The sequence below is a fragment of the Condylostylus longicornis genome, unplaced genomic scaffold (genome assembly GCF_029603195.1).
Source record: "Condylostylus longicornis isolate FDR11 unplaced genomic scaffold, ASM2960319v2 ptg000048l, whole genome shotgun sequence".
NCBI classification, from domain to species: Eukaryota; Metazoa; Arthropoda; class Insecta; order Diptera; family Dolichopodidae; genus Condylostylus; species Condylostylus longicornis.
This window is the reverse complement of record NW_026578017.1, coordinates 645,764-659,805: the sequence shown is the minus strand read 5'-3', so window position 1 is coordinate 659,805 and position 14,042 is coordinate 645,764. Positions and strand designations below refer to the sequence as shown.

The following is a 14,042-nucleotide window of genomic DNA, read 5'->3' as shown; positions in this document are numbered from 1 at the left end:
ATTTCAGTGAACTTTCGTTTTCATTCAATTTTATAGCGTGTAATATTTTGTATGTCAATTTCTGTATTTCTGCGAGGATTTTTAACATTAGTATACCCATCTTAATACTGGTGGTAAAGCGATTTCTTATTAATAAGTTAAAAATATTATGTACAATGTATGTATGTGGTGCTATGCAATAACAAGTTTAGGAACCCTTGCGACATTCCTGTCAGGTTTAAGTATTCTATATTTAATCGCATTATAGAGATATCTCTCATATGGGAGCTATAGCAATAACGATATTTGATGATATTATTGAAAATTTCATTAATTTGTTTCTGAATTTATTTCTATTAAATTGATGTATAAAAAAATTTAGATTTATTTTGCATAATTTAAACGTAAATGAATATTATTACTCTATTACTGCTGTATTTCGGATCAAAACAAACATGCGTTCCACATTTACTTCAAATTGTTAAATTGACCTATAATGTTTTACTCTTATTTTCTGAGTTATTTCGACCATTCTTATTGTCAATTCGACTTGAATTATCATTATTTGTTTGTCCTTCTGGCTTTTTACTACTACTTTCATTTGGTTGACTCTCAGCCTTTGAAGGATCGTTTGATTCACGATCATGTAAATAACTGCCACTTAAAGGTCGACCTCTGCTACCATAGGGAGAGCTAAAAGAGGAAAAATAAGTGACCTATTTCAATGTTATGTTATGTTCGTATAGTTTCAGATACTAAAATGTAATATGAATTGTGTTACAAGATTAATTAAAAAGGTGGTAATAACGGTTATGTGCATATTTACATAATTATGTTTGTGTTAATATTAATTGAAATTAAAATAACATCGTTATAGCAGTCATATAAAAGTTTTTGGAAAAAATTTCACTGAGATTATGTATGCAACTTACCTCATAATATCTTTATCTCTATCAATTTGATTATAACCTATATTATTATTACTTTTATCTCTATCATTAGAATAACTCCAACCACCAGCGTATCCATCGTTACTATTTGGTGATTGTTGATTACTATGTGATTGTGGTCTTTTATATTCGTAATCACGACTAGGCTGCCCAGATGTGATGTTAACGTTTGAACCTTCCTGCAATGGATGCGGTGGTGGTTGATCGTTATTTGGTAAATAATGGGAACCACCATGAGGTAACGGTGAACTACTATCCCGTCTATCATTGTATGTTCGATCAGCAAACCAGTACCCACGGCCAGAAGAAGTATCAATTGCCGATTGTCCTCTGATTTGTTTTCATATTTTGTTTTTTTCGTTATTAAAAGAGTTCATAGAAGATCGTACATCAGATGTTTTTCATTTTTGTGTGTTTTTATGTTCCAAAACAATTTGTTCAAATTGATTAATATGATTCAACCACCATTTGCATTAGTATGTATGTATAATTAGAGTTTAATTTATTTTCGTGCATAATTTTCCGTGTTTTTTTAGAACCAGTTTTTGTTCCCAATATTATTATTTATATGGTCATGTAAGAAAATGTTTTGATGAATATTTTAATTATATGTTTTATATAAAGTTTGCCAATGTTGAGAATATTAAAGTCATATATATAATGTGTGTTAATTTATAGTATTTTTTAATTTTTTTCATTAATTTACAATTGTTGAAAAAGTTGGTTAATAAATAATAGGCAATGAAAAAAGATTGTAAAATCTTAATTAACTAAAATTTAATGAAAACAATAACAAAGGCAAAAATATTTAGCAGTATATTACCTATAATCATCATATGGTCTATAACTAACTCTGTATCCACCATCATACCCACCAAAACTAGATGGCGGATATCGATCATCACGTTCAAGATATCTGTTGTCGTAACGATCATAATATCGATCTACGAAAAAATTCAATTTAAAGTGATCTGCAAATTAATTTTCTTATTTAATTTTATTTTACCTCTGCCGTAACCATTGTTGCGATCATCATATTCACGAGGGCGATCATATCTATCATAGGTCCGTGACGGGTAGTAACGATCACGATCGTATCGATTAGAGTTATATCTTTCATATTTATCATAAGTTCTAAAATAATAATGGTCGTCATAATATCTGAATTTTTATAATATCTGGTTTTTAAAAACATTGAAAATAAAGTATTTAAAAAATATTATCTGGATTGTAAAATATTCGAATTATTGTAAATGAAATCAATTATATCATTAGAGAAGATATTATTCATATATACAACAAGACAGAAAGAATGACAGTAAATTTCACTTTCATCCAATTTTATTTATGTTTGTGTTAAAAAGAGTTCAAAATATTGTTTTACCAAGTAAAACAATGTTTTTTAATCCATTTTATTAAAATATTTAAAATAAAATAAAATGGTGCTATTCAAAATAAATGCAATATTATTTCTGTAAAAACATTTTCCATTAAACTATTCAAATAAGCTATTTGCAAGTAATTTCAATTTTATTTTAAAATTGTACTTAAATGAAAAAAATTATCTATTCAATGCTTTTATTTAAAATAAAATTACTATTGTTTATAAACTCATTGCTGATTCAGAAGCTTTAAGAAAATGATACTTTTTCCTTAAATAACACTATATTTTAAACAATTTATTTAAAAAGAAAATTGTGTTTACTTCTCACATATACATGCTACTCACATTTCTCAAAAAACTATCCTCACTTCATTAGATTTCTAATTTCCATAAATAGTTTTGATGCCACTTTATTTATGAAATATTGTCTAATACTCACCTATCATTATAACGGTATCGGTCGCTATTGTAGTAATCATTTCTCTGTTGATGTCGATCGGAGTATCGATCATCATAATATCTAGCCCGATCGTCGTATCGTTCATATGATCCTGTATACCAGTTGCTATTTCTATCGTCGCCATAATTACTGCTATAGCTACGACTAGATGGGTTATAATGACCTCGCCCATCATCATAGTAACGAGAATACCTATACGATTACACTTTTATTAGCAAACTATTCTAAAATGACAGTATGAAAAAAAATCGATATTAGCTTAGCTTATACTTACCCTTCCTCATAACACCTATAACATCTGGCTTGGCGGGTATTACGATATATAGAACCTAATACTGATATGCCTGATATGTTCGGATGACCGGCATTCTTATTTTGAATGGATTTAGTATTCTTGTTTTCATTTTGTATTTCTGCTCCAAATATGATCGTGCACAAGATTTGTAATATGACAATACTGGCTGGAAACTATAAAACAATTTAATAAATACAAGAGTCACATAAAAAGTTAATAGCAAAATCGTAATAATAACACAAATTAAGGAATTCGGTTTTTAAAAAATTATTTTTTTAAAAAACAATGTACCAACTGATTAAATTACTTTAATAGAAAACAATTTGATAAAAAAGTTCAAAGAATAAACGATCACGATCGTTGTTATATATAATTTAAGCTTTTTATCTGAAAGGGTTAGCAGGTTAACGTACGATTTTTTAAAGAAATAATAACACAAATCTAAAATGTACTTAGATGTAAGATGTCTAAATACATGTATAGATATATATGTACATATGTATGTATGTGTCAAAAATAATTATGGGACGCACAATGACATCCAAAATTTGACACACAAAAACACAAATTTCCTGCTGCAATACATACATATGTATGTATATACTAAGAAAACAGAAAACATACCAGAGATAACACGGAAAATTAATTATAAATGAGGAGGTTCAACGGGAAAGTTGGAACAACACTTCAAAAATAAAAGATATATAACGTGAAGCGACGGATACATATCAGCGAAGAAATACAAGATATCAACTTAACAAGATAAAGAATATATGAAGATCCTCCTAGTATAAGTTATAAAAGCAACCCTAAAAAATCTGGCAAAACACGGCCATAGGTAGTCACGGACGGCATAACAGTTGAACTATTAGGTGAACGACCAAGCTGTTAGAAGAACAGTATGGATTTTGACCACATTGGAGTTGCGTCGATATTTACCAAGTATATAGGCTACTCGAGCAATGAAAGCTTCCCAGATTTGTGTGGCTCTAAATAAATGGGAAACTATTTATTTGGAAGCACACGTATATCAAAACCAAGACGATGGGATGGATAAATAATAGCACAGCGATTCTAGAACTCAATGATCAGCAGATAGAATTCATCTAGATGAAAGTTTTCATCAATAAATCAGAAAGAATAATATGCCGAATATTCTGGTCGAAAACTATGAATTACTAATCACAATGAACATGTCCAATATAGAGTAAGTGAAGTGATCGTGGACCACCTATTTTGTTTTGGAAGTTTCCTCCGTTATCTTAAATCTTTATAAACCAGACAAGAGCCAAAATTAAGGAATATTTCATTACTATTTAAAATGCAAAATTTAAACCTTCAACTTAAATTAACACTTTTGTTGCAAATTCTTTCTCAGTGCAAAAAGTCAAATTTGCAAAGTTTTGAAAATGGGTGAGAAATCTAGACCACGTGTGAGGTAAAAGTCGACCACGGTGCATTTAACAGGAATAACAAAAATATAATTTATCAAATAGTTGATTTTATTCCAAAAAATTTATGTCAAATTTAAAATAACGAATTCAGTTCACTTGTAATAGATATCGAATAGAACTTGACATAATGTAATTTTTAGTTTTCCAATTGTCTAACTGTTCATTTATACAATTTTTTTTTACATGTTTACATTACCTTATATGCAATTGCATGCAATATACATTACGTCCTACTGCTGCATAATGCATATTGCATACAAGTAACATGCAAAATGTACTACTGCTGCATGTATATATATAATGGAATAGAAATGAAACAATTGCAAAACTAAACAATGCATCCCAACAAGCCCTCATTTATGTCTACTCGTTAAACTAAAAAAACATTACTGCAAACTAACACGGATTTCCCAAAGCTTCCTAGATGGAGATTCAAAAGCATTCCAAAGCATTGAAGACAAGAAATGCACTCGACCGAAAAAACATTATCCTCAAATTTATAAAAACATAATTCGCAAATGGTTTCAGGTAAAGGTGTGAAAATAAAGGTGGAATCATCACCATATTCTGATTCAGGGATTTAGATGTCAAAAGTTTGATGGCTTTCGGTGTTTTTTATTCAAATTTATTTGTTAGAGTATTTATAGTGTATTTATTTGTTAGAGTATTTATAATGTTAACTGGTAATGTGGAACACGTGCCAAAATACCTGAAGTATAGTGTTCCACAAAGCCCGCAATTTTTCATCTTTAAAAAAAACATAAATTTTGTAATCAAAATAAATACTCACATAAAACTTTTCTAAACAGAATTTTTGTGCAATAAAAAACACTTTTTTACTCAGAAACCGGTATTACCGTGACTGTACACAAAACTAAAAAAAAAAACAAACAAATGCCGTCATTAAGTATTTATAATACTTTTTACAAAAACACTTCACCCACCGAAAATTACAGCAATACTGATATCTGAGCAATAATTTTTTTTATTATGTCATACTGCCCAAAATAGATGCGTCCTCTTCATAAAAACAAGTATCGTGACTCTTCATAAAAAATGACAATTCAAAACTTAACGATCTTATCTACTCTTCTGACGCGTTCATTTCAAATGAAAAGAAGAGAAACTTTGATTAATAACGAACAAGAAGTCTATCTAGAAACAGATTATAAGGAGAAAGTGAAGGTTTTTTTGACATACTATAAGAAAACCCGTAAACGACATTACTAGAATGAGTTGAGGGTGGAATCCACAAGTTTCAAGAAGACGCTCGTGAAATGCTTGGCATAGATCTGTAAGAATTTAGCTAAGAAACTCAGACTTGTGATGACATCGAGTTAAGTGAATAGATAAGAATAGAAAAATACGGAGATAGCTAGTTGAAGCTCTATGCTCTCAATTGGAGTAAGGAAAAAATAAAAAAGGTAAAGTTTCATCTTACAAAGTTTGGCTAAAATAATTTACCATGCTGGACATAACAAGTGTAAATAAAACGTAAAATATAAAAAATAAATCTAATGTTTAAATCAGCAAATTACCAAATGTTTTAACATTAATTTTTAACTCTCAAAAAGATTTAACTAGATTAAAATCTAAAAGAAATATATAAAAAAAATAGAATTTGGGTTGTTTCAAATTTTATTTTTGAAGAAATTATTTTCTAAGAATAATTTTTTTAAAAATAAATGCTTTAGAATTCGTATCAAATATTATTCCACAATTTAACAAATTAATTCATACTTACAATAATTGCTTTTTTTTTATCTTTAAGTTCTCACATTGTACTATTATTTATAAGTATATTTAACTACCATGTAAGAAAAGTAAAAAACTTAATAACTTTATATTAAAATTATAATTTAGTTTATATTTTTAAATTATGTTTTGTTCTTAGAAACATTTCGCAAAATTTTTGAAAAAAAATCTGCTTAATTGTTTTAAGTTGTGTGTCGGTTCTTACATCAATTGCTGTTTAAAGTACAGCACTGAAATTTTATTGACAAATTGATCTTGATGAAATCAATTCTTCCTAACATAAAAAGCCAATGTACTCCTCTCTAAAAGACAAACCAAAAACCAATTACGAATGATGAAGACTTATTTCTATAGTAAAATTCTATAAGCAAATGACAGATTGTCAAATTGATTTTCACTACAATGTCTAAATTTTTTTAATAATTTACGTTATTGTGTTCTCTTATCAAAAGTGTACCGAGTGACCGAACTAAAAATTCAATTTACAAGTTGACAGGATTATATGGTAATAAGGAAATTATTTTGATAAACCAACGTCTTAATATACATACATATTTCAAATTAGAATATTTATTGAATAATATTGCTAGATATATACACATATGAATATAAATAAAGACTGAAAATTGTTAGAGGAAAATGTTCTATTTTATACATACCATTTGTTTCTCGCAGTACTTCCTTTATATACATACATATATATTTGATTTACTATACTTAAATTTATTTTCAATGTCCTTGAAAAGCTTTACAAGAAAAGAATTGTCAAGAATTTTTTTTCGGCAGATCGTTATTTTATTAACGGTTTATGGATATTCACTTCAGTTAGTTTCTTTTAAAACTTATGAACAATAAAAAATTGTAGTAATAATCTTATATTAGTTTAACAAAATAGAAGAAATATTGAAACAAATAATGAAATTCATTACAAATTGAACTTTATTTTACTTTATTATAATTTCGTATAATGAAAAAGGCATATTGGTATATGAGTGTGGTTTCCTAGTAAATAAAATTATAGATGTATGTATTTATACAACCCAAAGTATGTTTTTGAATGAGGTTTATATTTTGTTAATATAGGTTTATATATAGTTAATATACAAACTTTTACTTGTAAAATATTATTTTTTTTTAATTTAATTAATTCAATTTTATTTATATCAACAGTTCATAAAAGGAATTTTAAAATATGAGAAATTATTTCAATATATGATTATAACTACTATAAGTAGTTATTTATAACTACTTGAATATTTTAATTACATCACTCACCAGCAAAAGTTCTTTTAAACTAACTCTAAATTCTTTTAACTTAACTCTTTTACAATGTAGTTACTTATTTATAAGGTAAGCAGAGAAGAAAAGATTAAACTGAAATCATATTAATAGTTTACAAAATTCATTTTACCTAAGAAGAGAATAAAATTTTCCATATTATTAATACCTGAAAACCATTAATTCAGTTTTGAATAAATAACAAAATACGTAGAATAGGATTATAATGAATTTTTGGTATTCAATTTCACAAACTATTGCATTGACCATTTCTTGCAATAACTGTTATACAAATTGAATAATAATTTTCATTAACCCACACAAATACCAACATGTACGCAAATCAAGCACAACTGAGTTTAATAATAAAACAACATTGAAAAATGTTATTATTGAATTTTTTTGTTTAAGTGCTAAATAGCTTTTGTAAAACATTTGCACAATATCACATTTCTCGTTAATTTTTAAAATCACATTATGCTTGCTTTTATGCTCACCCTTCTTAAAATATAAAATAGGCAATAAATAATTTTTATATTCTAGCATGCTGTGCGAACCATATTTAGTAATTTATTTATAAGATAACTATCCGATTGTACACAATATTAAATAACCACAGTCTTTTTGTTATATTGAATCTGCTTCAATTAAAGCAAACCAGCAACAATTAAAGCAGTTTTATTACGAACTTTAATGTTCCATCTAAAAATCGAATAATTACATAATATATGTATATGTATTTTAAAAATAATAGAATGACACTGGCCACTACGATTTAATATTCATAAAAACAAAAGCTGTTAAATCATAAACAATAGTTTTTTAGCACGGTTTCCAGAGGAAAAGGTGAATACTCGTAAGCGTATAAAGCCGAAACCTAATTATAACAATACATTAATGCAAGGTTGAATAAAAAAAAAATTCATATATTTATTAAAACAATAGGTCAAATTTCTCATGGTCAAATATCTTATGGATAACAAAAGTCAAATATCTCATGGATTTTTACGTTATATGTACATATGTAACGTAACTAATAAGATAAAGAGACGAATATTTTTTTTTTTGCGTTTTAAACATGATACAGTAATCATCAAATATTTTTGCATATTTTCATATAATTATATACATATCGCAAATTGGGAAGAATAACGACACAATTCAAAAATATAACTTCGACTTCCAGAATTTAATGTATTTTTAGCGCAGTGTAAATTTCTATTGAAGGCTAAAAAAAGTTGGTATAGAACTATTCTATAAGCATATGAACAAATTTTCTGTATTATTTTGAATATTTAAAAGTATTTTTAAAATATTTCTCATATTTTAAGGGAATCTCGTAAGGACAAAAAAATCACACATGTGGAGTTAGTTTCTGTCTATATGTTTTTCTCAATTTTAAATATTTAAAAAATTTTTTGAATACAATCTATTCCAGACATTTGATTTGCCATATTTCCAATTTTTATCTTTTTTGAAATAGTTCGCTTTAGCGATTATATTTCGACTTAAAAGTATACTTTATTTGATATAGATATTTCATTTTTATTTTGTATAAAAATATACATACTGAATTCAGAAATTTTTATTTTTTCTAAATTATGTGGCATCAGACTTTTTTAGAAAAATGATTGTTTACTCAATTCGATTTTATGATTATGATATTATGGAACTGTCAAACATACCTGGCGTTTTATATATAGGTTGAGTTAGAAAGGTGTGCAACACCATATACCATATAGTATCTCCACTTTTTTCGTGATTGCTTTCCCAAACTGGAGAACTGGATCCTCCTCCCCCCTCCACAAAAATAAAAATAAAAATAAAATATAATACAAGATTTCAAATCGCATTGTTCTAATTTAGTGACATACATATGTATGTTTACCGAAAACCTTACGAGGTATTTGTAGCTGCTTTTCATCACATAGTGAAATAAATTTGGAGATGAAATTGCGCGTGTATGGATTGTATATATCTCCCAAACTACTTAAAAATTCTGATGACTTTTCTAAATTGGATTCCGGTCTCAGCAATTCTTTTTTTCAAAGATCAGACCGAACCGATTGAGAATCCATGGGTTAAAGGAAACGGGTAAAACTATTGTTGCGAAGTGGGTTTCAAACATAAACGTTTTGTGGGCTAAAAAAGTTTTAAGAATATTTCAGAAAGTTTTCACTTTCCAAAGCTTTTTTACTTATAGTTTATGCTTTAAAACATAGAAGCTTCAACCAAGGAGTTTCAAAGTGGTAATAAAATTTTATCAAAAATTATCATTTGCTAAAAATATCAACTACTCAGAATGAATATTTTTATCAAAAGTTTTAAATTGGGAATAAAAATTAATAAACAAAAAAAACGTTAATTATTTGTTTATCAAATTTTTTAAAGTCTTGAAATTTAAAAAATTTTTTCCGTAAAATGTAAAAAAAAAATAATGGAAGAAATAGCAATTTTTCTAAAATTATGAGAATTACCAAATTTTGAGATTAAAAAGTTTTTTTAAACAAAACCAAGTGTATTACAAGTTACATAGATTTCATTCATTAATCAACCTTAACTTCACATTAACTTCACTTGAATTTGGTTAAAGTTATTTCTTTTTCTTATCGTTAAAATTTTTTAAACTTTAACAATTCACCTCTCAAATAATCTAGCAATCTGCAAGAAACTTGGAGAGATTCTCCTTTCTCTTGTTTTTTTAATTTAACCAATTTTGGGATTTGCTAAAATGCATTTTTTATATAATAGCTAGTTTTTAATTATGGAAAGAGGGCATTAGAAAGAATGAAATTTTGGTCATTTCTTTGGTTATTCCTTCATTAACATAACATCTTCTTTTTTATAATGAATAGCACGCATCGTGTAAACAACATTAATTTTTAATACATTAGTTCTGAATGGTTTAAGAGAATTTTTTAAAACTTTATAAAACTTGAAACAACTTTATCAAGTTTTAGTTTTATAAAGTCTCACAATACTTTTAAGTAAAATCAGAGAAAATGATGACGTCAGCATTTTGTCAATGTATAAAATTTTTTCAGGTTTTGTGTGAAATTTAGTGTTATGAAAATTTTTAAATCATAAAGGTATCAAAACATGTTTTTCTTGGTTATTCAACAGGTGTTATTTTTCAAAAAACTTGTTTTCATTACCAATAAACTTTTTTTCAAAATATTTTAAATAAATACAAAATAAAATAAGCAAGATGAATTGACAAATATTTTTTTCTATATTTTGCAATTTTGTAATCCAAAAACAAAATTTGGTGATATATTTTGATATATATAAATTTTTTTTTTATAATATATTAAAATTTTTCATGTATATATAGATATTTTATAAAGTTTATTCAACTTTTCCGTCTATTTTTTTTAATGAGATTTTTTTTCTCTTTGCGACAAAGGACGTTTCTTTTTTCTTTTCAAAATTTTTCCAAGTTTTATACCCAACCAGTTAGAAATACTAAAGCAAGGAACTTTTTTGTTTCTATCACATTTACACTCCTTAAAAAAATTGGATTTTGGAAACAACATAGTGAAGCCAAAAATTTTAGGTAAGTCTGTTAATCCAGAATTAACATTAAATGCCAAATGTTGTGTTTTTTTTCTCAGAAAATTACGTGCCCATATAAAAAGCAAACAAAGTAGATTTTGTTATTTTATTTATAAAATTAATGCAGTTTCTAAATAAAATCATAAAATATTTAATAATAAGTGTTAATAAAGTTGGGTCGAACCAATGGTTTGAATTGTAGCACTTTTCGTTTCAACAAAAGAAAATACTGTTTTTAAAAACAATCTACGTATACCTACTACACTATCAAAATTATTTTCGTTTATATACGAAACTATTTCTAGGATTACATACATATATTTAGGATGAACGATTTATGCAGTCTTTGAAATAAAGCAAAAATTAATTTAAAGAGGGGTTAACATAATGCTCGATTTTAAGGGTTAATTGCGTGAGTTAAGAAAAATAATGATTCAAAAAATTTTTTTTTCTTCAATGGTTGATAATTTTTCCGAAATATAATTCTTTTTTTCTTTTTTTATTGGTATGAAGAAAATCAGCTTTGATAAAGTGCGTATGTAGCGCACGAAATATATTAGCGAAAAATAATAAAAATAAAAGTATTTTGTTCCGAATAAAAGGAAGTTTTCTTTTCATACCAATAACAAAAAAAAAAAAAAAAAGAAAAATAATGATAGTTTTTAATGTCATGGAATTTATCGTTAGCTTTTTGCGTTTATAGAAATTTAGAAAAACTGGTGGTTCCAGAAATATAAGGCGTCAAAAATTCAAATTTTACAAATTTCAAGAAGCGATAACGAAGCGGATATGGAAAAAAATTTTCTTCTAACGGAATGAACTATTTGTTAGTGCCTAAAAGTTACTAAAATTTCAGACGTCCACAACCCAACATCAAAAATTTGGAAAAACGGATCTTATATAACGGTAAATTTTAACGGCCATTTTGTTTTTGTAAAGTTCAAATATAGTATCCTGTGGTAGAAGAAGCAACCCATTGCTTTTCTGCGTTTGTAAAATTTGCAAAGTACATATGATTCTAAATAAAATGATGACAGTCTCATTTTCTCAAAGTTTTTTTCAAGTTTTGTAAAGTAAAATTTAGTGTTTTAAATACTTTTAAAATCTTACAGGTGTCGAAGCACATGTTTTTCTTGGTTATGTCAGAAGGTTTAATTTTTTTTAAAAGTTATTTTTTCAAGGCTAACTTTTTTTTTTAAACTTTTAAATTAAAAATAAAATAACCAAAATAAGTTCACAAATGGTTTTTTTAAGTTCCCCACTTTTATAATCCAAAACCAAAATTTTCGGTTTTTGGTATAACCAAAAAATATTTGTTTATGTTTGAAAAAACTTTAAAATTTAATTCGCACATAATCACATAAATTTTTAAAAATTTTTTCAAGTTTTCCGTCTGGTTTATTTTTTTTAAATGAGAATTTTTTTCTTATTGCGAGAAATTTCGCAATTGTTTCTCTTTTTTTCAAGTTTTATCCAATACAGACCTTATTTTTAGGAACTGATCGTCTATCTCGCTATTTTACTCGGAAAGCAGTTTTATTACGAACTTTAATGTTCCATCTAAAAATCGAATAATTACATAATATATGTATATGTATTTTAAAAATAATAGAATGACACTGGCCACTACGATTTAATATTCATAAAAACAAAAGCTGTTAAATCATAAACAATAGTTTTTTAGCACGGTTTCCAGAGGAAAAGGTGAATACTCGTAAGCGTATAAAGCCGAAACCTAATTATAACAATACATTAATGCAAGGTTGAATAAAAAAAAAATTCATATATTTATTAAAACAATAGGTCAAATTTCTCATGGTCAAATATCTTATGGATAACAAAAGTCAAATATCTCATGGATTTTTACGTTATATGTACATATGTAACGTAACTAATAAGATAAAGAGACGAATATTTTTTTTTTTGCGTTTTAAACATGATACAGTAATCATCAAATATTTTTGCATATTTTCATATAATTATATACATATCGCAAATTGGGAAGAATAACGACACAATTCAAAAATATAACTTCGACTTCCAGAATTTAATGTATTTTTAGCGCAGTGTAAATTTCTATTGAAGGCTAAAAAAAGTTGGTATAGAACTATTCTATAAGCATATGAACAAATTTTCTGTATTATTTTGAATATTTAAAAGTATTTTTAAAATATTTCTCATATTTTAAGGGAATCTCGTAAGGACAAAAAAATCACACATGTGGAGTTAGTTTCTGTCTATATGTTTTTCTCAATTTTAAATATTTAAAAAATTTTTTGAATACAATCTATTCCAGACATTTGATTTGCCATATTTCCAATTTTTATCTTTTTTGAAATAGTTCGCTTTAGCGATTATATTTCGACTTAAAAGTATACTTTATTTGATATAGATATTTCATTTTTATTTTGTATAAAAATATACATACTGAATTCAGAAATTTTTATTTTTTCTAAATTATGTGGCATCAGACTTTTTTAGAAAAATGATTGTTTACTCAATTACTTTATTTTGTTCCGAATAAAAGGAAGTTTTCTTTTCATACCAATAAAAAAAAAAAAAAAAAAAGAAAAATAATGATAGTTTTTAATGTCATGGAATTTATCGTTAGCTTTTTGCGTTTATAGAAATTTAGAAAAACTGGTGGTTCCAGAAATATAAGGCGTCAAAAATTCAAATTTTACAAATTTCAAGAAGCGATAACGAAGCGGATATGGAAAAAAATTTTCTTCTAACGGAATGAACTATTTGTTAGTGCCTAAAAGTTACTAAAATTTCAGACGTCCACAACCCAACATCAAAAATTTGGAAAAACGGATCTTATATAACGGTAAATTTTAACGGCCATTTTGTTTTTGTAAAGTTCAAATATAGTATCCTGTGGTAGAAGAAGCAACCCATTGCTTTTCTGCGTTTGTAAAATTTGCAAAGT

The 14,042-nt window shown here is 26.4% G+C and overlaps 1 protein-coding gene across 4 annotated transcripts in view; it reads right to left on the bottom strand.

The window, feature by feature from the left end:
• Window positions 1-357: 357 nt before the first annotated feature.
• The window catches only part of LOC129611245 (probable serine/threonine-protein kinase clkA), a 38,455-nt gene continuing 24,770 nt past the window's right edge, over window positions 358-14,042 (bottom strand). For 2 of the 4 annotated variants that reach the window (XM_055524294.1, XM_055524293.1), the window contains exons 2-7: window positions 3,048-3,241; window positions 2,753-2,965; window positions 1,936-2,063; window positions 1,753-1,873; window positions 912-1,259; window positions 358-672 (exon numbers count right to left, since the gene is read on the bottom strand). In XM_055524294.1, the coding sequence (XP_055380269.1) occupies window positions 471-672; window positions 912-1,259; window positions 1,753-1,873; window positions 1,936-2,063; window positions 2,753-2,965; window positions 3,048-3,241 (1,206 nt within the window). In that variant the 3' untranslated portion in view covers window positions 358-470. Of the gene's footprint in view, window positions 696-911; window positions 1,260-1,752; window positions 1,874-1,935; window positions 2,064-2,752; window positions 2,966-3,047; window positions 3,242-14,042 lie in introns of all 4 variants that reach the window. The other 2 variants (XM_055524295.1, XM_055524296.1) reach the window with 2 other exon arrangements.